The sequence below is a fragment of the Jaculus jaculus genome, chromosome 11 (genome assembly GCF_020740685.1).
Source record: "Jaculus jaculus isolate mJacJac1 chromosome 11, mJacJac1.mat.Y.cur, whole genome shotgun sequence".
In the NCBI taxonomy this organism is placed as follows: Eukaryota; Metazoa; Chordata; class Mammalia; order Rodentia; family Dipodidae; genus Jaculus; species Jaculus jaculus.
In genome coordinates this window covers 4,278,551-4,303,785 of record NC_059112.1, presented here as the reverse complement: position 1 = coordinate 4,303,785, position 25,235 = coordinate 4,278,551, and the positions used below count along the sequence as shown (strand labels likewise).

At 47.0% G+C, this 25,235-nt stretch overlaps 1 protein-coding gene across 9 annotated transcripts in view; it reads left to right on the top strand.

Annotated features, from left to right (window-relative positions):
• Nucleotides 1-20,891, top strand: part of Rufy3 (RUN and FYVE domain containing 3) — a 79,874-nt gene extending 58,983 nt beyond the window's left edge. For 4 of the 9 annotated variants that reach the window (XM_045161381.1, XM_045161376.1, XM_045161380.1 and 1 more), the window contains exons 10-18: nt 2,610-2,693; nt 5,869-6,036; nt 7,304-7,401; nt 11,371-11,490; nt 12,940-13,036; nt 15,427-15,491; nt 17,170-17,197; nt 18,420-18,532; nt 20,779-20,890. In XM_045161381.1, coding sequence (XP_045017316.1) covers nt 2,610-2,693; nt 5,869-6,036; nt 7,304-7,401; nt 11,371-11,490; nt 12,940-13,036; nt 15,427-15,491; nt 17,170-17,197; nt 18,420-18,532; nt 20,779-20,851 — 846 coding nt within the window. In that variant the 3' untranslated portion in view covers nt 20,852-20,890. Of the gene's footprint in view, nt 1-2,609; nt 2,694-5,868; nt 6,037-7,303; nt 7,406-8,919; nt 11,125-11,370; nt 11,491-12,939; nt 13,037-15,426; nt 15,492-17,169; nt 17,198-18,419; nt 18,533-20,778 lie in introns of those variants that run through there. The other 5 variants (XM_045161377.1, XM_045161379.1, XM_045161383.1 and 2 more) reach the window with 3 other exon arrangements.
• Nucleotides 20,892-25,235: the final 4,344 nt, after the last annotated feature.

The following is a 25,235-nucleotide window of genomic DNA, read 5'->3' as shown; positions in this document are numbered from 1 at the left end:
TGAAAGATGTCAAAAAGTCTAGTTCTTGTTTTTATATTCTAAGGGTTTAAGCTGTAGCTGTTAAAATGGTGATATTTAGTAAACCTTTTTTATGCTGTATACTGCTCTATTGAAGTGACACCTCATGTACCTGTAAGCCATGGAGAGTTAATGTGTATACAAAGCCCTCAAGAAACTAGGTCAGGCGGGGTGGCGCACACCTTTAACCCCAGCACCCAGAGGCAGAGGTAGGAGAATCTTGTGAGTTCAAGGCCAGCCTGAGAGTCTATAGTGAATTCCATCTTGCTGATGTACAGCAAGATCCTACCTCAAAAGGAAGGAAGGAAGGAAGGGAGGGAGGGAGGGAGGGAGGGAGGGAGGGAGGGAGGGAGGGAGGGAGGAATTAAGCAACGTTGGATGTTTCTTTCTGTAGCTTATCTGCCTGTTTTTCCTGGAGGTGGAAGATGGAGTCTCTCAGATTCTAGAACTTGCCCTTTTTTCAGGTGCCCCACTGATTCTCCAGTGTTTGCTCCCAATAGGACTGGAGTTACTGGCATGTGTGGTTACACTTGGTTGTTTATGTGAATGCTGGGGAGACAAACTCGGCTGGTGTTGGGTCCCTTAGACCCTCGTGCTTGTGAAGGAAGCACCTTTAATTGCTGAGCCCCTAGATCCTACCTCCCATCTTGCACAAAAATCAACTTTAAATGGATCAAAGACCTGAACATGAGACCTGAAATTCTGAAAGTACTAGAGGAAAAAAAAAATGGGAAAACTGTTGAAGATATGGGAATGAGTTAGAACTTTCTGCAGAGGACTCCCACTATCCAGGAAATAAGGACAGATAAATGGGACTCGTGAAATTAAAAAGCTTCTGCACAGCCTAGAAGAGTTAGCCAAGTGAAGAGACAGCCTGAAACACAACACTGCAGAGTGCCCTGCACCCTCCCTCACAGCGCACTGCACCTGCGCGCACACGTATCTCACACGTACGCACGCACACACACACGTACACACGCACACGTACACACACGCACACACACACAGGATCTAGTTTCCTCCTTGGTATAAGTGTAGGTTTTTTCTGCTTCTTATGGTTTGCCTGCCATCTTTTGTTGCTGGTGTTGCTGCCTCTAGGAGGTCTCTCCATGCATCTGATCTCCTGTGACCTAGGAGTCCAGCTATCGCAGTCATGACGATTGTTCCTAAACAGCTAACCAGATAGCTTTCCGTGCACTGTGTATTTTACTTTGCTGCAGGGACTTCATGGAAACCACTTGAATGCTCAGGACTGTTCTGACGTCCTGCTTGGTTTTTCTGTTATCTCTGGCAAGAACTCTGGGAAATGAACGTGGTGCCATTTAAACCTTTGGCTCAACTCATATTTTGTAGGAAATGCTGTTAGGAAATTTTTTGTTGTGTTTTGCCTGTGTGTAGTATGTATGGTGTGTGTGGTAAAGGCACATATGTGCAAATCGTGTGTGTGTGTGTGTGTGTCTCTGTGCGTGTGCGTGTGTGCGTGCGCATGTGTGTATAGAACATAGAACACCCAGCGTCCCTCTGTGCCCTTTATTGCTCACTCAACCACATGGTTTTTTGTTTTTTGGGGTTTCTTTTTTTGATTTGCTTTGCTTTGCTTTGCTTTTGTTTTTTCGAGGTAGTGTCTCACTTTAGTCTAGGCTGGCCTGGTATTTACTCTTAGGCTGACCTCAAACTCACAGAGATCCTCCTACCTTGACCTCCTGAATTCTGGGATGAAAGGCGTGTACCATCACACCTGGCCCACATGTTTTCTTGAGATGGAGACACTCCCTGACCCTGGAGCTTGCTGTTTTCATGAGCCCTAGTAATGCTGGGGTGTCTCCTCCCCACAGGACGAGTTACCAAGTGCAGGACCACACCCAGGTGCTTATATGGGTGCTGAGGAATCAGACTCAGGCCCAAGACTGGCCTTGGGTGCCTAATTCTCCTGCCCCAGCCTCCCAAGTGCTGGGGTTACAGACTTGAGATGCTCAGTTTTATGCAGTTCTGGGATCCAACCCAGGACTTCGTGTGCGCTAAGCGAGCGCTGTACCCCCGAGCGACGTCCCCAGCCTGTTGTCTGGTTGTTGTTGTTGTTGTTGTTGTTGTTTTTTCCCATGAGATAGATTCTTACTCTGTAACCCAAGCTGGTCTTAAACTCTTGGCAATCCTCTTGCCTCAGCATCCAAGTGCTGTGATTATTATAAGCATGATTTTCAAAGTCTAATCTTGAGTTGTACCATCTGTTTTGGTTATACAGCTTAGAACTTTAAATAAAGTGGCAGGACACTCCCAATCCGACATACTCTTGAAATTCACTAGACGTTGCTTTGTTGGACCCGTGTGGGTCTCATTTCTTCCCTTCATTAGTCTGATTCTTTTGAGGTCGGATCTCAGTCGAGCTCAGGCTGATGCCTGAGCTCACTCTTGAGTACCTGGCTGTCCTTGAAATCACAGCAGTCCTCCTACCTCTGCCTCCGGGGTGCTGAAGTTCAAGGCCTGTGCCGCCAGGTTTGGCCATTTCTTCTTACTAAGTAGCAATACCATCTGCTACTTCGGCACACAGTATTTCATCCTTAAATTTGTACTCCTTGATTTGCCTCCTCAAGGCTCCCAAGCAGGACAGAACCGCGGAAGGACAAGCGCTGAGTGAGGCGAGGAGGCACTTAAAGGAGGAGACGCAGCTGAGACTGGTGAGTGGCCGGCGCTCTAGGAGCTCAGGGAGGCACGAGCAAGTGGTCAGTGGTGCTCCACGTTTTATAAGCCCTAGAAAGCTCTTGATGGTACCTTTATCCCATATTCTTTTTAAATTTATTTATCTATTTATTTGAGAGAGAGGGGAAAAAAGGGCATGTCAGGGCCTCTACCCACTGTAAAGGAACTCTAGACACATGCATCACCTTGTGCATCTGGCTCTACATGGGTACTGGGGAATTGAACCTGGGTCCTTAAATTTTGCAGGCAAGCGCCTTAAGCACTGAACAGTCTCTCCAGCCCTTAACCCATATTCTTTTTTGTGTGTGACAACTTCCATAATTGTAAACCACATTCTTTTAAAAACAATATTTTTATTGTGGAAAGAAGGAGAGAAAGTGAACGAGCATGAGTGTACCAGGGCTCCTGCCACTGCCGATGAACTCTAGATGCATGTGCCACGTTAGGTGTCTAGCTTTGTGTGGGTACTGGGGATTTGAGCCTGGGCCAGTTAAATAAAGGCTTTGTAAGCAAGTGCCTTTAATCACTGAGCCACCGCCCCAGCCCTTAACCAATACTCTCCATAAAGCTTTCTCAGCCCATCTTCTGAGTATTTGTAATATCAACAAAATGTTGCTAATCCTTTTTTTTTGCTTTTATACTTTGTATTATGGGGACATTAGATATGTAGAGCCTATATTTGTGATAGGGTCTTGCTGTGAAAATCAGGGGGCCTCAAGCTTGAAGACCTCCTGCCTGTAGCCCTCTATCTACTAATAAAAGGAGGTGGCTGGGAATATAGCTTAATGGAAAGCACTTGCCTAGCATATTCAATGGGTTCAAGTCCCCACCCTGGGGAAGAAAACGATGCAGTTTTCACTCTTACCTCATTCTCTGTACCTTTGCCTCAGGTAGGTCCTGGCATGTCCCCTTGAACATGGTAGCTCCTTCCCCCAGACAAGCCATCATAGAACAATACGCTCTTAAAACTGGTTCCTGCCGGGCGTGGTGGCGCACGCCTTTAATCCCAGCACTCGGGAGGCAGAGGTAGGAGGATCACCGAGAGTTCAAGGCCACCCTGAGACTCCATGGCGAATTCCAGGTCAGCCTGAGCCAGAGTGAGACCCTACCTCGAAAAAGAAAAAAAAAAAAACAAAAAAAAAAAACTGGGTCCTAGCCGGGCATGGTGGTGCATGCCTTTAATCCCAGCACTCGGGAGGCAGAGGTAGGAGGATCGCCACGAGTTCGAGGCCACCCTGAGACTACAGAGTTAATTCCAGGTCAGCCTGGACCAGAGTGAGACCCTACCTCGAAAAACCAAAAAAAAAAGGGTCCAACATCACCCAGGCTTGGATTTCTGATCCTCTGCCCTTACCTCCCCAGGGCTGGGATATTGTGCATCACCACACCCAGATTTACGAAGTGCCAAGGTCAGCCTCAGAGCCTCATGAATGCAAACAGTTGGCCAACTGAGTCACATCCATACTGTATTTCTGAATTTATTCTTTTTTAAAAAATATTTTATTTATTGCTGGGCATGGTGACGCATGCCTTTAATCCCAGCACTCAGGAGACATAGGTAGGAGGATCACCGTGAATTCAAAGCCACCCTGAGACTACATAGTGAATTCCAGGTCAGCCTGGACTAGAGTGAGACCCTACTGCGAAAAAAAAAAAAATTATATATATATTATTTATATATTTCAGAGACAAAGAGGGAAAGAGGCAGATAGATAGAGAAAGAGAGTATTGGTATGCCAGGGCCTCTAGCCACCTCAAACCAACTCCAGACACATGTGCTACCCTGTGCATCTGGCTTTACGTGGGTCAAACGTGGATCCTTTGGCTTTGTCAACAAATGCCTTAACCACAAAGCCATCTCTCCAGCTCCTTGAATTTCTTCTTGTTTTTCTTTTTTTGAAGGGGGCAGGGGTTGAGGTAGCCTGAATTTAGTCTTAATCTTAATTATAAACAGAAAAAAAAAAAACATTCAGTATCGGTCTTAAGATTATTTTAGAAATTAATATATATGTGGCTTATAAGTAAATTAGAATTTCTCAGGAGGAATACTTTTCTATAATAGACTTCTTGCAGTGATTCACTTCACTATATCAGCAATTCCTTGTATTTACATATTAACCCTTCCTAAATGTCAAATTGTGTACGGCAAACCAGAAGATATCCCTCTCCCCGACAGTGTTTCTGAGACTGGGAAGAAGAAAATAATGGACTATTTATAACTAAAAGTTACTACAAAATAGCTTAACAGTTTATAACAGATGTTCCAGTTTTCTGAAATCACAGCATTGTTTTAGAAATAATTAACATTTAAGAGGGGCATCTTTGTCAACAGTAAGAATCTTAAACCCTGTCATCTTCTGTTACCACAATAAGATGCTTGTTAAGGCAAGAAACTAAGAAAGACAGGGCTAGAGAGGTGGTTCAGCAGCTCAGGGCATTTGCTTGATTGCCAAGCCTTAATGCCCGGGGACCCACATAAAGCCAGCTGCGCAAAGTGGTGCATGTGTCTGGAGTTCATTTACAACAGCAGGAGCTTCTGCCACACCCACGTTGACTCTGTCTGCCTCTTTCTCATTGTCTCCTCCACCACCCCCCACAAATACTTAACGATATTTTTAAGAAGAAAAAGAAACTAAGCAAGACCTGTGGTGTGCCCTGGGTGCAGTGTGACTGCACATAGCCTCAGGGCCCTCGCTTGGCTGCGTCCTGTTGTAGCAGTGTTAGGAACAAAAGGGTTTGCATGTGCCGTGAGTCTAGGGCCTCTGTAGCCACTGTGACCATTCTCAGGAACTGAACTGTTGCCCAGCTACTGCGTTCCAGCCTGGAGCCACAAAGCTTTACAGATTGCTGCTGTGGGGCATGCTGTTGACTTCACGTCTGTGGGTGTGCCTGGTGTCTGCATGTTTGGGCACTTTAGGACATTAGGAGTTGACTTGGGCCTGGTGAGCTTGTCAGATTTATGTTATTGAGCAAATGTTCCTCTGCTTGGTCCTCATGGTACTTCTTACTGCTAGTATCTCAAAAAATGAATTCCTTTTGGCACTTTTGCCAGAATATTGAGTGCTGAGGGTTTATGCCTACCTCTTCTTATGGAATTGTACGTCTTTCCTTGAGAGAGGAAAAGAGTGTGAGCGGAGTGTCTGCTTTGGGCAGGACGTCGAGAAGGAGCTGGAGCTGCAGATCAGCATGCGGCAGGAGATGGAGGTGGCCATGCGCATGCTGGAGAAGGACGTCTGCGAGAAGCAGGATGCCCTGGTGTCTCTGCGGCAGCAGCTGGACGACCTCAGGGCTCTCAAGCATGAGCTTGCCTTTAAGCTGCAGGTAGGGGACCCCGGCGCGCTCAGCTCTTGGGCGCCCCAACTTCTGTGGCATCTCGCTTTCAACACCAGGGAAAGAATTGTGCCTCGTTTTTGAAGCCAGCTGCCAGTAACCTGCTTCAAGGGTTGTAACACCATAAAGTTCTCAGCTGCTTTTCTAGAAAACAGCACTGTGAAGAGGCCTCAAGGTCTCTTTCTGTATTTATTTCTTTCTTTTTTGGTATGCATACAAAATAAGGGGATTCTTTATAACAGTTTTATACATGTGGATTATTGTACTTTGCTCAAACTTACATCCCCTTCATCCTCCTGTGTCTCCCTCCTCCCCCAACTAAACCCCTTCAGCTTCCATTTATATTTGTAGTGCACACACACACACACACACACACACTTAAAAGCTAGGTTCACTATGAGCCATATTTGGCTTTTCCTCTCCCATCATGTTCTGGTCCCCTCCTTCCCTTCCTGTGGAACCCTTCCTCACCCACATAGTCCCCTTTCTACTTTTATATCATATATTGCTGTTTCTTTTATGTAATAGACTTATTATAAATCTTTTTATCCTGTGCTTTCTACTCTCCACCCTCTCAGCTGAATTATAGATTCCACTCTTTTTTATATAAGCTTATTTACTTATTTATTTGAGAGAGAGATATAAAGGAGAAGCAGAGGCAGAGAGTGAATAGGTGCACCATGGCCTATAGTCACTGCAAATGAACTCCAGATACATGTACCATCTTGTACATCTGGCTTTATGTGGATACTGGGGAATTGAACCTGGATCCTTTGGTTTTGCGGGCAAGTGCCTTAACCGCTAAACCATCTCGTCGGCCCTTTTTTTTCTCACTAATTTTTTAATCAGAATATGATAAATCGGTAAGCCTTCTCATAATTGTGATAAGGTTTCATATTATGGTACTAATTTTTTACTTTACATATTTGTTTATTTATTTGAGAGACAGAGCGTGGGCACACCAGGGCCTCGAGCCTCTGCAAACAAACTTCAGACGCACGTGCCGCCTTATGAACCTGGTTTACGTGGGTATTTGGGAATCAGACCTGGGTCCTTAGACTTCACAGGCACGTGCCTTAGCCACTAAACCATCTCTTCAGCTCTACAATACCAATTTTAATAAAGTTAAGTTTTACATTTTTTTCCACTTGGAAATTAATTGATATGCAAACATATAATCACTTGTGTTTATTTCTCATGTGCCATTATGTTTCAAAGCCACATGTTATATGGATTTTTAAAACTCTTCTTCATGCAGAGTTCAGACTTAGGAGTGAAACAGAAAAGTGAATTAAACACTCGCTTAGAAGAGAAGACCAATCAGATGGCTGCTACCATTAAGCAACTGGAACAAAGGTAAAGTGCTGCCTCATTTAGTGACACTCTGAGCTTCCATTGTGACAAGAGGGTACTCAGCAAAGATATAAAATGTCCAATTCCCCTCTACCTGTATCAGACATGTTGATAGAAAAAAGCATTAAAGTTTTATCAGTCAGTTGCACAAATATTACTGAAAACGTTGCTGAGAAGTGCCTGACTCTGAACCCAGCGGTGGAGACAGCCCCTTTGCCACTTCTCACCAGTGTGCTGGCGTGCCCAAGCCCGTTGTCGGGAGGCTCGGGCAGGGCTGGGGCGTGGGGGGCCACCTGCTCTGCTCAGTGAGTTCCACCCGGCCGGTGCTGCAGAGTGGAGCCCGCCTCGACCAGTGAATCGTGTCTGACTGCAGAGAGGAGGAGAGGTCCTGACGGTAGATATGCTTCAAGGAGCTGTTGGGGTCTTCCTCATCTCCCTGCTTTGCCCTCTCCTGGATACACGTCTAAGCTGCCACTCACACTCCCCATGTCTCCGCTCTGACCTCCGTCAGGACACCAGCTCTCAGTTATTAATCTGACAAGCTCTCTCTCACCAACACTTACAGTTCAGTCTGCCCCAAACACATCTCCCCGTGATACCCGCTGTTTCTCTTTTCTCTAAAATCGCCATTTTCTTCCTGGGGTTCAGCGGCCAAGAGACATGTCTGAGCCGCTGCAGTTGAAGGCCTTGTGGCATCTGAGGTCCTCGGTGTCTCCACCTCCACCTCCCGCTCATCCTTGCACTGAACAAAACCAAACAGCTGGTCCCTGGCCACACGGTTCACTTTTTCCACCCATTACTTGTCTGATAGTTCCACCAACACCCATCCCCTTCCTTCTCCCCTGTTCTTCAGGAATGTTTTTTACGTGAAAGCTTAAATGCTACCACACCCCTTCCGCACATCTTCCAGCTAAAAATAATGCTTTCTACCCATCTCTGCCCATGCCGCTCTGTTGTTTCCCAAGGTCCGCTTTACCTCACTGAGTTCTATGCACATGTCTGCTCTGCTGAGAGTGTAAGCCCCTTGAGTTAGTCGACACACCTTTTAGGTTCCCTCACTGGTTCACCGGAATCTACAAGGCACAAATTTCATGGCTGGATGGGGTGAATGGGTGGCTTTCTTCAAATGAGCCTTTACCTCGGAGGGTCCTGCGCAGTAGTGTACGCTGCATTAAAGCCAAAGTTAATTGCAATGTGTAAATGAGGTTGAAACCTTTTGTGTGAATGACACATAAAGCATCCATCTGCAAGTAACTTAAGTGCTTTCTTCCAGGCAGTTAAGTTTACAGTGGAGCAAGCTGGATTTGTGTTCAGAAATTGTGCTTCTGAGCTGCGTCATCATTCCTCAGTGATTTTTGATTGACTTTTAAAGCAGACACTTTAAATAATCACTTACTGAGTATTAAGCTGATTTATTGTCTTGCTATCTTTCTTTTTCCTCTTTACCCATTTTCATTACCCTTTCACTCCTTTTTATTTTATTTTATTTTATTTTATTTTATTTTATTTTATTTTATTCAGTGAAAAAGATTTGGTGAAACAGGCAAAGACCTTAAATAGTGCAGCAAATAAACTGATCCCAAAACCTCACTAGACACTTTGCAGTTGGTCACCTCCCAAGTCTGATGTCACAGATGAATTATAAAAGGAAGAGATCTGAAAGCTCCTATTTAAGCTCAGATTCTATATAAAATTTCACTAAAAATTGACTTTGAATTTATTAAACTTTTAATCAAACTTGTTATTTTTCCCCAGAATTAGAAAATTTGGTATGCATTCCTAATTAAATACCAAATAAGCCTTGAGAGATAATTTCTGAATTGAACAAGAAATAAAAACACCATTTTTTAAAAGCCTAGGGAATCGAAGCTCTGTATGTATGTGAAGAAAGCCTTCACACCCAGTCCCTGGAAGTAATCAGACTAGGTTTGTGTCAGCATCAGCAAGCCTGCCGTGCTGGGGGAGATGGTCTGGTGATCAGGGGTCTCCTCAGCTACCTTTCTCTCAGACCACAGCCCCTCCTCTCTTGCATTCTTGCAAGTGTGATCCCCAATCCAAGGATCAGTACTCTCTTTAACTACAGTTATATTCTCAACAACCAAGATTACCTGATTTTTTTTTCTTTTTGCCTTAGTGATTCTGGCCAAAAAAAAAGCAGCATCCTTACATTTCTTTAACTGACATACAGTTAGTAGTGCGTTAGCTCATGATAACACAGTGTGGAAGGCTGAGAAACTCTTAGCATTAGCCATCTGCTACCTCTGCCCCTCTCTAATTCCACCTTCTGTCTAGGTAGCTCAGAGAAAACAGTTCAATAAAAATGCTCTTTTCCTATGAAAAAAAATGCATTACACATTTTCCAGATCTACCCCGCTCTTTCTGTGGGAATCACGAGGACCCATTAGACAGGAGCCATGACCCTCTGCTGTTGCTCCTCACCTGAGATCTTTACTGCAGAGCCTCTGTAACTTTTTCTTGACACGGGGACTTGCTAGAGGTTCTGGGAATCTAATCGCTTAGTTTTTAGAGAAGCGTTTCGGACTTACATAGTTAAGTAATGAACTTCCACTCTTTATCGTTATGTCGTGTCTGTAAGATGAGCGTTCCCAGTAGATGTCCACAAGCAATACTGACAGGGCTTCGTTTTCTAAGTGACCACAGATCTGACCGTTAGGCTTTACATTGTAAATAATCCTATAAATACTTCTGACTTTTTTTAAAAAAAGATTTTTGATTTGGGGAGACCGGCTTTTACATAAATAAGCCTTTATTCTTTCAAAAGGTCTTGGCAAACTGTTTGGGTTTTTCATTTTCTGTTCTCTTTTTTCTCATTCTGATATGCTGTGCAGCATTTCAGCTACTAAGATGGAAACAAAGATATTCCCTTTGCTCCCAGCTCTTGAGATTCTTTACCTGGTCCTTGGCAAAAAACCAGAACTTAGAGAATAGGACAGCATTGGTGTGTGTTCACACAGGTCCTTGCACAGATCTGAACTAGAATCAAGCCGAGGAGCACAGAACCAGCTTCGTGGAGGGTCCTGTGCTCTGTCTGGAACTTAAGAGTTCTTATAATTTTTCACCTGGATGAGAAAAGCTGCTGCCACACTCTACTTGTCAGCCTCCTGTGGCAGCAAGTTGCCCTTTCCATGAGCATTTGGAAGGAATAATCAAAGCTTAGAATACACGCAGCATGCCTCTAAATTCTATTATGGAAAGCTCCAAATACTTCACCTTCTAAAACGTGATTCTCTGTAGGTGCAGAGTTATATGATGGTTAGTTAGCGTCTATCAGAACCTTCCAGAGAGCATGGTCAGGCATTCGTGAGCCCAGCGCTGAGTTCTTTGTCCGATGTAACCGACCATGAGCAGGGAGAGGAAGGAAAGAGCTGGTCTTTGGACGGAGGCTTTGTGCAATGACTTGAAGGCTGAGGAAGGAGCGATGTACAGTGTCTTGTGACTGAATATGCGCACTTTGGGGAAAGTACTAGAAAAGGTTACAGTTCCACATAGAGGAAGATAGTTGCCCATCTGCAAGTTCCAGATATTATGTAAAACAGAAATATAAAGTACTGAACCTATTACAAAATAAAAGAAAAAAGTGATTCACCTTAAATTACTATGTGCTTGAGGTTGGCTCTGGATGGATTTTCTAGAAAGTGATGTCTGACTGTGTATCATCTAATGGCTGTAAACTGTAGTACTAGAATAAAAAAAAATGGAAAATCAGCTTTTCCTCTGCCTGGTTCACCTTCATCTTGCTTTTTAAAGAATTTGTTTCTTCTCCATGTTTTCCTGTCATAATTTCTTTCCACGTCCTAGTTTTGTCGTCCCCCCCCCCCCCCCGCCACACACGCACACTCTCCGTCTTTCCACGCCTTCTTCCTTGGGTTCTTTTATCTTATGTTGTGCATTAGGTCTTCCTCCCGCCATGGCTTTTGTTTTTCATCCCAAGTTCATGTGGCCCACATCCAGATTGCGCCAGGCCGAGCGCGGCCGCCAGTCGGCTGAGCTGGACACCCGGCTGTTCAAGCAGGACTTCGGAGACAAGATCAGCAGCCTGCAGCTGGAAGTGGAGGAGCTCACCAGGCAGCGGTGACAAGGGCCAGCCCGAGCGGACGGGGAGGTTCTGGGTAGTGCCACTGCGGGCAGCAGGGAGGGAGCTCGCTTGACTCAGTCTTCCCAGCGTCCTCTCCTGACCACTAGAGTCCAGAAAGCTCCACAGCCATCAACATTCCCAAAATCCAGCCAGCAGCTTTGGTGAGGAGATAATCAGGAGTCAGTTGCAGGGCATGCGGCACACACCTGGAGTCCCAACACTTGGGAGGGTGAGACCAGATAGAGTAACTCTCTCCAAACAATAAAGTCAGAGCCCAAATTCCTAATAATAAGTGACATCCCATGGAACACCACTAATGATAATAGTGAATTCCTACAACACGTCACGTATGGCTGTGTCTCAAGTCTACACATCATCCTTTCAGGGGGTGACACCACCCTGCCCCTGCTTAAAAACACAGTCACAGTTTAGAGGGCCACATGTGTCCCAGGCACACAACCTACTACGTGGTGACACTGTCCTTTTAGAAACTGTCGCTGTGACTGTTCCTGTGAGGCACGTGTACTCCACATTAGCTCAGACACTCACCAGGGCTGGAGCCATTGGCTTCACTCACATGAGCAGCTCTGTTGGCCGTGGACCACGGGGCCTTTGAGACACTCATGGCTGAGAGTGTGACTGCAAAGGGTAGCTAGTTAGTACAAAAGGGATGTATAATGCTTGTTTACAGAACTACAGAGGGTAGCTAGTTAGTACAAAAGGGATGTATAATGCTTGTTTACAGAACTACAGAGGGTAGCTAGTTAGTACAAAAGGGATGTATAATACTCATACTTTTGTAATATATATTACCAACATTTCATGAATACCACCTTTCAGTTTTAACAGATGGCACTCGTTGTCCAGGTGGCCACAGCTCTTCGCTATGGGTGACAGTTTCTCGCAGAGCTGGTCCTCTGGCACCGCTTGCTGCCATGTGCACCGGTTCAGCCATCAGTGACACACAGCTCTGTGTTGCAGCCTGCTTAGAGCTTGGGTGTCCACGTGCTGCTGCATCCAGCATTAAAACTTGATTTCTGGGCCACACGTGAGAGTGCATGCTTCTATTTATTTAGTTAGTTTATTCAAGAGGGAGGTAGAAGGAGAGAGGATGGGCACGCAAGGGCTTCCAGCTGCTGCAAATGAACTCCAAACACATGCACCACCTTGTGTAGCTGGCTTGTGTGGGTCCTGGGGAATCAAGCCTGGGTCCTTTGCAGGCAAGTGCCTTAACCACTATGCCGTCTCTCCAGCCCAAGTTCATGCTTTCATTCCAGCACCTACCTCAGGAGGCTGCGGTAGGATCACCAAGAGTTTGAAGCCAGCTTGAGCTACAGAGGGAGTGAGACTACCTCAAAAACAAATATCGCTAGGGCTAAGCATTCCTTACAGATTATGAATTCAGAAGTCAAATGTTCATCCTTTTCCTCTCCCACCTGTCCCAGGAACCAGCTTGAGATAGAACTGAAGCAGGAGAAAGAAAGGAGGATATACAACAGCCGGAGCCTTGCAGCCAAGGGGCCCCAGAAGCCGGATCCCAAGGTGGGAGGGAGCATTTGTTCTCACTCTTGTTTTTTTTTTTCTGTCTTCTCCTTCCGTCTCCACATGCACACCTGCTGGGGCCTGGAGTGTGCAGAGCTGCTATCAACAGACAAGAGTTTGAATTCTTATTTTTTATTTGTTTATTTTGGTTTTTCGAGGTAGGGTCTCGCTCAACCCCAGGCTGACCTGGAATTCTCTGTATAATCTCATGGTGGCCTCCATCTCATGGCGGTCCTCCTACCTCTGCCTCCCAAGTGCTGGGATTAAAGGCGTGCGCCACCACGCCTGGCCACAAGTTTGATTTTGAATCAGCCAGTGGAACACACTGACTTGTGGGGACATTTTAGGGCTGGAGAGATGTCGTAGTGGTTAAGGCACTCGCCTGCAAAGCCGGTGGTCCCAGGCTCGATTCCCCAGGACTCTCCTAAACCACATGCACAAGGGGGCACACGCATCTGGAGTTCACTTGCAGTGGCTGGAGGCCCTGGGATGCCCATTCTCTCTATCTGTGCCTCTCTCTCTCTCTCTCTCTCTCTCTGATAATAATAAACAAAAATAACTTTGAGATGTAACAGAAGCCGGGCGTGGTGGCACACGCCTTTAATCCCAGCACTCGGGAGCAGAGGTGGGAGGATCGCTGACAAGGCCAGCCTGGGACTGCATAGTGAATTCCAGGTCATCCTGGGCCAGAGTGAGACCCACTTGGAAACAAAAAAGGGACGTTTTAAAGCCACGCTGGTGGTGCATGCTTGATTGTTTGTTCATTTGAGAAAGACAGACAGAAAAGACAGGCACAGAGAGAGTACGGGCGCCAGGGCTTCCGTCCCTGCAAACGAACTTCAGACATATGCACCCCTTCTGCATCTGGCTTACATGGGTTCAGGGAATGGAACCTGGGTCCTTTGGCTTGGCAGGAAGCACCTTAACCACTAAGCCCTCTCTCCAGACCTGGTGCATGTTTTTAAATCTCAGCATTTGGAGGCAGAGGTAGGAGGATCTCCATGAGTTCAAGGCCACCTTGAGACTACATAATGGATTCCTGGTCAGCCTGGACTAGAGCAAGACCCTGCCTCCAAAAACCAAAGAAACAAAACAAATATTTTTTTTTTTTACTTTTTTTTCTCAATTTTTAAAACAAATAAATTTTTATAAATAAATTCTCTGGGGGTTGAAGAGATGGCTCAGGGGTGAAAGGTACCTGACAGCCTGGGCTCAGTCCCAGCACCCACATAAGCCAGATGCACAAAGTGACACACGCATCTGGAGTTTGTTTGCAGTGGCTGGAGGCCCTGGTGTGCCCATGCTCTGCGCCCCCCTGAAGCTGAGTGTGGTGGTGTCACATGCCTTTAACCCCATTACTCAGGAGGCAGAGGTAGAAGATCATTGTGAGTTTGAAGTCAGCCTGGGCTAGAGCAAGACTCTCTCAAAAACAAAACAACAACAACAACAACAAAAAAAAAAACTCTGAAAATACCTTACTGTAAACTATGAGAATGGTTGAAAATCTACTTGGCACAGAGTATGAGGAAACATTCTTTTTTTTTAAATTTTTTTATTTTTTTTAATTTTTATTAGCATTTTCCATGATTCTAAAAAAATATCCCATGGTAATTCCCCCTCCCCCCACATTTTCCCTTTTGAAATTCCATTCTCCATCAAATTACCTCCCCATCACAATCATTGTACTTACATATATACAATATCAACCTATTAAGTACCCTCCTCCCTTCCTTTCTCTTCCCTTTATGTCTCCTTTTTAACCTACTGGCCTCTGCTACTAAGTATTTTCATTCTCATGCAGAAGCCCAATCATCTGTAGCTAGGATCCACATATGAGAGAGAACATGTGGCACTTGGCTTTCTGGGCCTGGGTTACCTCACTTAGTATAATCCTTTCCAGGTCCATCCATTTTTCTGCAAATTTCATAACTTCGTTTCTCTTTGCCACTGAGTAGAACTCCATTGTATAGATGCGCCACATCTTCATTATCCACTCATCAGTTGAGGGACATCTAGGCTGGTTCCATTTCCCAGCTATTATAAATTGAGCAGCAATAAACATGGTTGAGCACGTACTTCTAAGGAAATGAGATGAGTCCTTTGGATATATGCCTAGGAGTGCTATAGCTGGGTCATATGGTAGATCAATCTCTAGCTGTTTTAGGAACCTCCACACTGATTTCCACAATGGCCGGACCAGATTGCATTCCCACCAGCAGTGTAGAAGGGTTCCGAGTATGAGGAAACATTCTTAAATGTTAGACTCCGTCTCTAATTTGAACAAGTGAAATGAAGGTTACTTTGCTTTCTGCCCAAGCTAAGGCAGAAGCCTTAGCATGGTTGTTTAACATCCCGAATAATTAACGAATTGGGCTATTTTCTTTTGGCAGGATGGAAAGCACAAAATTCAAGAGGAAAATGTTAAACTTAAAAAGCCCCTGGAAGAAAGCCACAGGTTAATGAATATTAACTAAGCTATAAAATCATTTGGGGGCAGTGGGAAAGAGGGAGGTGTGGGTAAACATTGGTGTTAACACAGATCGCAGGCATGTAATATTAATGTTAATAACCTGGAAAGACATGTTACAAACAGAGTGAATAGTGGTTATTAAACCAAATCAAAGGGAGAAATGGTGACCAGCCTGTCCTCTGACCATTCCTGGGTGGTCAGTCCTCTCTCAGTGATCACTGAACAAAACCTCTCAGTAAAACCATAGCTCATGCCTATAATCCTCATACTTGGGAGGCTAAAGTGGGATCACAAGTTCAAGACCAGCTTGGGCTACACAATGAGACCTTATCTTCAAAAAAAAAGATTATAGTGCCAGGGCATAGTGGCACAGACTTTTAACCCCAGCACTCACGAGCCAGAGGTAACAGGATTGCCATCTTGGGCTACAGAGTGAGTTCCAGGTCAGTTTGGGCTAGAGTGAAACCATACCTTGGGGGAAAATAATAATAATAAAAGCAAAAACAAAAAAATGATTATTTCTCATCTTTACTAATCAGCATGTCAAAGATGAAAAACAAGTCATAGCATCCTTAGACATGTAAGTGACGTTTCCACTTTACTGCCAAGTTTCAAATAGTCTCATTCCCCATATTATATTCCCTTTCCCTTATGGGTCTCCCACAGCTTACCTTCATTCCTCTTCTTTGGGTTTTTGTGGGATTATTTTGGTTTTGGTTTTGGTTTTGGTTTTTCGAGGTAGGGTCTCACTCACTCCGTAATCTCAGGGTGGCCTCGAACTCTCAGCGATCCTCCTACCTCTGCCTCCCGAGTTCAGGGATTAAAGGCGTGCGCCACCACGCCTGGCCTTCATTCCTCTTCTTAACCACAGTGCTCACAGTCATTTCAAGGACTCTGAACAGTGATCTTAGCAGGTTGGAAACAGAAACGAGGCAGGGCAAGGTGGCATGTTCTGAGAGGGGAGGCTGGAGTAGGAGGATCCCCAGGAGTTTAGGCCAGCCTGGACTACAGAGTTCTTTTTTGTTGCTTTTGTTTGTTTGGTTTTGGTTTTTTGAGGAAGGGTCTCGTTCTAGCCCAGGCTGGCCTGGAATTCATCATGTAGTCTGTGGGTGGCCTCAAACAGAGTGAGTTCTTGGTCAGCCTGAGCTACAATGAAACCTTGCCTTGAAGAAACACAAATTACATAATGCTACTGCCAAAAAAAAGAATCCAATTATATATTCTCAAAAAATATGCATGCAGATAGTAAAAACAAACAGTGGTTGCCAGAGGGAGGAGGGTAAGGAGCCGGATCATAAGCACACGTTTGTCTAAACCCATCCAATGTAGGACACTGGGTGAACCGTAATTGATTGTGCATCACTGGAGTTGTACATGTTATAAAGCAAATACTATTGTCTTGGCAATAAAAAAAAAGTATAATTCCAAATATATTTGTAAATGGGAACTGTGACATAGGTGAAGGGCCAAGTTGTAGTAATATTTAACCACCCAAGTGCTCAGCGTCTGAGGTGAAGATGGCTTTGATGACGACGTCCCCAGCAATGTAGAAGCGCCGGAGATTACTTGCATGATGGGCTTTCTCTGCTGAGCACTGGCTGAGGCAATGTAAAGGGAAACAAAACAAGTCGTAATTATTACTGTTTTCATTTCTCCGTTGTAGGCTGCAGTCTCACCCGACAGATGAGCAGGTAACTGGCCCCTTGTTTGTATGTGTTGGATTCCCCAGACCCAAGTAAAGACGCACAGGGTGACACTCATCTGACGTTGGTTTGCAGTGGCACGGCCTCAGCATGCCCTTATTCTCTCCTTCTCTTTCTCCCTTCCTCCCTCTCTAAATAAATAACATCAAACTAAAAAGACCGATCAAAAAGGATATTTCTGGGCTGGAGAGATGGCTTAGCAGTTAACTTGCCTGCAAAGCCTAAGGACCCAAGTTCGATTTCCCAGTACCCACAGAAAGCCATATGCACAAGGTGGCACATGCATCTGGACTTTGTTTGCAGTGGCTGGATTCCCTGGCACACCCATTCCCACTCTCCCTCTGTCTCTCAAAAAAATAAATGAAAAGAATTATTTTTTTAAAAGGACATTTCTCTCCATTTTATGTCAGGAAAAACTATAGGTGGAGTGAGCTCTCTTGGGTGTCCGTCCGTGTATCTCAGAGATAATTTCAAGCGAGAAATGAGAACTATTCTTTATTAGCAAATTGCTCCCGCTATTACTTCCTGATTTATTTATTTGTTTGAGAGAGAGAGAGAGAGAGAGAGAGAGAGAGAGAGAATGGGCACTCATGGCCTCTAACCACCGTAAACAAACTCCAGATGCATGTATGCACCACCTTGTCCATCTGGCTTACGTGAGTCCTGGGGAATCAAACTTTGGCTTTGCAGGCAAGCACCATAACCACTAAGCCATCTCTCCAGCCCAGTAAAAATATTTTAAATGGGGCTGGAGAGATGGCTTAGCCATAACACGTTTGCCTGAAAAGCCAAAGGACCCAGGTTCATTTCCCCTGTACCCATGTAAAGCCAGATGCACAAGGTGGTGTATGCGTCTGGAGTTCATTTGCAATGGCTAGGAAGCCCTGATACGCCCATTCCTTCTCTGTCTCTCTGTATCTGCCTCTGTCGCTGCCTATATCCTCTCAAATGAATAAATAAATATATTTTTAAAAATAGTTTAGGGGGCTGGAGAGTTGGCTTAGTGGTTAAGGCACTTGCCTGCCAAGCCAAAGGACCTCGGTTCATGCCTCTGGAGCTCGTTTGCAGTGGCTGGAGGCCCTGGCACCCCCATTCTCTCACACAAATGCACGCACTCTCTCTCTTTCTGCCTCTTTCTCGCAATAAGTAAATAAAATTAAAACTAGTTTTAAACTTTTTAAAACAATATTTTTAAATGAATTTTATGCAGGTCATCCATGTTTCTGGGAGTAACTGCCTTACTGTGTGGTTTAGGTCCAGCCGGTGCCGTCCGAGAAGCCACAGGTGTGTCAGCTGTGCCAGGAAGACGGCAGCCCGTCGCAGGTAAGCAGTGGGAGGTGAGCAGGCTCTCTGGGGGAAGGGGTCACTGCACCCTGGCTCCTTTCCAAGAACAGTGGCTTTGCTGTGCAGAGCAGAGTGCTCTCGGTGTCAGGAGAGGGTTTGCGGAAAGCCAGAGTTAGTCTTTTGGTCATACTGATTCATGTCCGTAAGTCCCCATTAAAATATAACCACATACATAATTTGAAACAAATAAGCAAATGTAAGTTTATGAATAGGAATGATATCGATGAGAATCACACTGCTTTGTTTCTGGAGACAGAGTCCTTGTGTAGCCCAGGCTGGCCTGGAACTGGGTGTCCGCTGCGCGGGTGAACCCTGCCCGGCCTCTCGCGCTCTGGATTGTAGGTGTGCGGCGCTCGGTGTGGCCGTGTGCTGGCCCTTGCTTCTTGTTCTGTTTGTTTTGTTGTGCTGGGCATAGAACCCAGGACCTAGCTCCCAGCCAGACACTAGAGAAAGTGCTGGAAAGGGCTGGAGTGATGGCTTAGCAGTTAGGGGCCTAGGTTCGGTTTCCTAGTACCCACCACAAAATCCAGATGTTCAAGGAGGTGGCACATGTGTCTACAGTTAGTTTGCAGTGGCTGGAGGCCCTGGTACACCCATTCTCTCTTTCTCAAATAAATAAATATATCATTCCATGTGCTAGAGAAAGAGTGATAAGAAAAGTAGATCTTATGTCCTCTGTACCATCAGCTAGTAGGCAAAGTGGTTTTCCGTGGTATGAGCACCTTTCCCAGAGTCCCTCAGGGCTCTTGTCTAGTCTGACTGGCTTGTCCCTCCAGACTGGCGTCCTTCTCAGGACAGAGGACATGAATTCTGCTCACTAATTAGCTCATGAGTTTTTTCCCCAGAAGTTTCTGGGCACCTTCCCAGCTTGTCACAGAGGAGGCAGAGGGATCACCACACTTCCAGAAGGAATGGGTACCCCTCATGTCAGGAACTGTGCCTAGCTGAGGGTGTGTCCCCAGCACCGGACACGGGGCCTGGTTCCTAGAAATGCTCAAGAAATGCCATGTGCCAATGAGTGTAACAAGCAAGTTCCTGGGAGTTACAGGAAATGTAAATCCAAAGTCTGGTGTTGCAGGCAGGTTCTCATTGCTGGCAAAAATCACCTGACCAAGAGCAGCTTTTGGGGAAAAGGGTTTATTTTGGCTTACAGACTCGAGTAGAGGCTCCATGATGGCAGGGGAAACGATAGCATGAGCAGAGGTGGACGTCACTCCTGCCAACCTAAGGTGGACAAGAGCAACAGGAGAGTGTGCCAAACACTGGCAAGGGCACGTGAGCTATAACATCCGTAAGCTCACCCCCAACAATACGTTGCCTCCAGGAGGCGTTGATTCCCACATCTCCATCAGCCGGGGACCTAGCGCTCAGAATACCTAAATTCATGAGGGGCACCTGAATCAAACCACCACATCTGTATTACATCCTATACATCATATAGCATGATGAATTTTAACAAACAACATTACAATATGACATACCCTTAGGTTAGCGGAACCAGGTAACAACAGGTGAGCTGCCTTTATAGAGCTGGAAGTTGGAATTGCACAAAATATTGCCCAGAACAGAGGAAGTGGCTAACCTCATGTGATCTTTCCTCTCCTAAGCCATGCAAAGGAACTTTTCAGTATGAAAAAACTTAATCCAGGCTTTGAAATATTAAAAAAAAACTGTAAAATAAATAAATCTGTACCTATAATAATTCCAGCGACCAGGAAGCCGAGGCAGAGTTTTTAAGTTCAAGGCCATTCTGGAATACGTAGTGAAACCCCATCCTAAAAACATGTAAACCAAAATAAAAAATAAGCCGGTCCTGCGTCAGTGTACTCCGCAGGATGACTTACTTGACTGAAGGTGTCTCGGGAGTCACTTTATGAAACCCTGCCTCTGTCACTCTGTGGCCAGGCCACCGGAGGTGCAGAGGCTTGGGGGCAGGCTGAGGCTGCCCGAGTGACCGGAACGTCGCGAAGGGGTCACCTCCGAGGTGAACGCCTGTCTGCCCCTGAGTTCTGAGCGCTGCCGCGGCCTCTGTAGAGGGGCAGGCCCATCTGCCCAGACTCAGCCTGGCCTGGCCGTGCCAGCACTTAGTGCCCAGCTGGGCGTGGGGCATCTGCCCAGACACCGCCTGGCCTGGCCGTGCCAGCACTTAGTGGCGGGCGCGCGTGGACACTGCTGCTGGACCCTTTCCGTGCTCACGCGTGTTCTGTGGCCTCTTCTCTTGGCAGAGCGCGTGCAAGGAGTGTCCAGGGCCCGCCCGCGGCGCCCGCGCAGCCAGCACGCAGCCCGATTGCGGGGTGACCCCGGCCCCGAGCCCCTGACGCAGCCGCGCCCGGCAGCCCCGAGACCCGGTGCCCAGCATCAGCCAGGACCCGCGACGGTGGCAGCAGCGCGCTGTGCCCGCACGCCGGGTCCCGGAGAGGCAGCGGCGCCCAGTCATAGGCGCGCCAGCGGGGAAGAGCCGCCTGGGGAGGCCAGGCCAGCGGGTGCCCAGGAAGGGCGGGGGTGGCCCGCAGAGTAAAGCGTTATGCCTAGCCGGAGTCCCTCCTCACTGTCCCCTCGCCCAAAGAACGTCACAGCGGTAGCTTCAAGGGGAGAACGCGGATGCTGGCCGAGGTATACAGGTGAGGCACACCACCCACGTGCCAGGCCGCTTGTCCCTCCTTACTCCCACCTACCTCTTGAAAATGCCTCCACCGAACTGTGAACCCAAACTCAGGGACAACGGGTTAAAATTAACATAAATTTTGAATGTATTAAAAACATACTGTAGCTGGGCGTGGTGGCGCACGCCTTTAATCTCAGCACTCGGTAGAGCACTCGGCAGAGGTAGGAGGATTGGTGTGAGTTCAAGGCCACCCTGAGATGACAGAGTGCATTCCAGGTCAGCCTGGATTACTACTGTGAGACCCTACCTCGAAAAACCAAAAAAAATAAATAAATAAAAACATACTGTAAAAATTTCAGGACCAGAATTATCTGGTCGGCCTACAAAGGTTTTCCTATCTGAAAAGAACATTATTTTTTCACATGATGGCTTCGAAAGTATCTGCCCTTTGCAGAATCTCCTGCCACAAAACAAGCCTTGTTTCTTGCCGAGTCCCTCCCTCCACACCATGAAGGAATGAGAAAGACATGCAAAGAAACAGGAAGGTTTAAGCAAAACTAAGCCACATAGAGATTATAGCAAGTGCACTCTGTGCTAATGGCCCGGAGCAGTTAGCTCAGTGTTTACGAAAGTGTCCCTTCAGTAAAGAATCCTTACTCAGAACCAGGGATCAGGACCCGTGGCGGGAAACATCTCTTCATAACAAACACCGTGTGGGAAAGTGGATAGAGCGTTTCCTTCCCTTCCGCAAGGGAAGAAGTTGTGGGATGACTTTGTGTTGTATGAAGACAGAAGGCCATCTGATTCTGTTTGCTGGTTTAGAATTATGCCCTGAAACGTGTTATCTGATAATTCTGTCTCCTGGAAAGGGTATAGTCTGGAGAAATTGTTATTCCAGAAGTCTGGCCTGTTGGTAAGCTGAAGTTTACAAGTACTGGGGTAAAATAAAATAATCATCCTAGCATTGTTTGTTGGCTTGTCTTTTCTTTAAAATAAACTTTGCCCTCAGGTTTTGGTCACATATGAGCCAGCTGTTTTAAGTGCCACCTATAATAAAGGGCACAAAAATAGATAAAAAATGGAAATTATCCTAAATTAGCACAAGTTCTAGATTTGCATCTGGCTTACATGGGTACTAGGGAATTGAACCTGAGTCCTTAGGCTTCCCAGGCAAGTGCCTTAACTGCCAAGCCATCTCTCCAAGTTCTAGTTTTGAGTTAAAGAGGCAGCCCCACAGTGTGGAGTATAGGCAGATGGACTCTTGAGATCTGACTTGGAATTGCAGTTACTTAACCTTTTTTAGCAAAGCCCCAAAGATCTCTGGTTATTCTTTTGCTCCTCACTCCCCAACCCCCACCCCCTAAAAGACAACAAGGGACCCAGCTATGAATACTTAGATGTAGTTATCCCTGATCTTCCTTAAAAAGCATGTTCCTCCAACGCATACAACAGTACCAACTGCAAGTGAGAAACCTTCCCAAACCTACCCAACAGATACTGGAAAGTGTTTCCTAGGAAGTGAGCAGACCTGTTCATAGACTAGAAGGCACTACCATAACGGTGACCCATTAAACAGCGCACAGGAGCCAGGTGCACAGTGGCGCCCATAGGATCCCCAGTGGTGACCCATTAGACAGCACACAGTGGCGCCCATAGGAACCCCAGTGGTGACCCATCAGACAGCGCACAGGAGCCAGGCGCACAGTGGCGCCCATAGGATCCCCGGTGGTGACCCATCAGACAGCGCACAGGAGCCAGGCGCACAGTGGCGCCCATAGGATCCCCAGTGGTGACCCATCAGACAGCGCACAGGAGCCAGGCGCACAGTGGCGCCCATAGGATCCCCAGTGGTGACCCATCAGACAGCGCACAGGAGCCAGGCGCACAGTGGCGCCCATAGGATCCCCAGTGGTGACCCATCAGACAGCGCACAGGAGCCAGGCGCACAGTGGCGCCCATAGGATCCCCAGTGGTGACCCATCAGACAGCGCACAGGAGCCAGGCGCACAGTGGCGCCCATAGGATCCCCAGTGGTGACCCATCAGACAGCGCACAGGAGCCAGGCGCACAGTGGCGCCCATAGGATCCCCAGCATGCCTACGGCAGTGGGAGGTGAGGGTAGGGGGATCCCGAACCTGGTGGGCAGTCGCAGTGCCCTTCCCAGAGAAAACAAGAGCGACTTGTCTGAAAGTGGAGGGAGGGCCATCACCCCAAGGTTGTCCCCTGATCTTCACATGCATGTCATGACACATGTACACAAATCAAAGCAAATTAGTAATAAAATCAATCCCTTATAAAAACCAACTTTTCTGCAAAATTTCCAAAATTCATGCAGATGGAATCCCAAGGGACCCCTAGTCAGCCCTGAGAAAGGAAAAATTTGGAGATCATATACCTAGTTTCAAAATTCACCACAAAACCACATAAGAACAAAGAGGCTGAAAATCAACTTTATATATAAGGTCAAATTATCTTTGGCAAGGGCACCAAGACTACATTCAATGTAGTGTTGGGAAAATTAGATATTCACATCTTAAACTGAAGTTGGATCCTGTGGTGGTTTGGATGAGATGTCCCCCTAATCTCGTGCTCTGAATGCTTGGTTCCCAGCTATAAATTTGGGAGGTCGAGCCTTGCTGGTAGAGGTGTCTTCTTGGGGGTGGCCTTAGGGGTTGCTATAGCCAGCTCCCCCTCTCCTGCTGCTGTTTACCTGATGTGGGCAAGGAGGTGACTATCCAGCCTCTGCTCCACCATCTTCCTCCTGACACCAGGGAGTTCCCCTTGAGACTGTAAACCAAAATAGATTTTCCTTCCATCAGCAGCTGTGGGTCACCAGGGTGCTTTGTCCCAGCAGTGGGAAGGTGACTACAACAGTCCCTGGCACCTGTTCCATGCTGTTGTGAGGAACTTCCCCCCTGGGGAGGTGCACACGTCCCCCACCCCAAACAGGGCTCAGATGGCGGACCAAAGTACAACTGCACCAACCCTAGCTCACGAGTTTACTGGGGTCACACAGCGTATGGACGGGGATCACTTACGTAACCACGGAGCCCCCGAAGCTCGGGAGTTTACGGGGTCACTTATGTAACCACGGAGCCCCCGAAGCTCGGGAGTTTACGGGGTCACTTATGTAACCACGGAGCCCCCGAAGCTCGGGAGTTTACGGGGTCACTTATGTAACCACGGAGCCCCCGAAGCTCGGGAGTTTACGGGGTCACTTATGTAACCACGGAGCCCCCGAAGCTCGGGAGTTTACTGGGGTCACACAGCGCATGGACGGGGGTCACTTACGTAACCACGGAGCCCCCGAAGCTCGGGAGTTTACTGGGGTCACACAGCGCATGGACAGGGGTCACTTACGTAACCACGGAGCCCCCCGAAGCTCGGGAGTTTACGGGGTCACTTATGTAACCACGGAGCCCCCGAAGCTCGGGAGTTTACTGGGGTCACACAGCACACGGGCGGGGGTCACTTACCTGGGTCAAGATGACTCGTCTCATGCTCACCCTGAAACAGCACTCAGTAGGTGGTCCGTGGTACCCCATGGATGCTCCTCCCTCCGTCTTGGAGGGTGTACTGACACAGCAAGAGACCCCACACACACACTTCTGTGGGACGTCAGGATTACCCACCCCATGTTCCTCCCTCAGGGGTCAGGGTACGGGCTTATTTTCACAGCATGGAGACCCCTAACTAGCACTTTCACTTAGGCTCAGTCCGCTAGCGGAACCTCTCTGGATGCTCCTCCCTCAGCCTCAGGGTTAGGGCTTGCAGATATGCTGAAGACCCCTCTGCCGTGCGTCTTCTGCCCTCTCTACCCGCTGCGCCCGAGGTCACACCTCCGGGAGCGCCTGAGTCCTTGCATAGAGCTGGCAGGGTCTGACGAGCCTCCCGCCTTCTGGGCTGTCCAGCAGCTTTTAATAAAGCTGCATATGGTTTTCAAAGCAGAGTTTTGCCACACAACATATACAAAACCTGAAATGGGCCGAACACCTGAATGTGAGGGCACAAGTCCTGGCATGCAGTACAGAGTCTCTGCTCAGAAGGGCATGCTGTATGGAGCACCACGCACCGCGG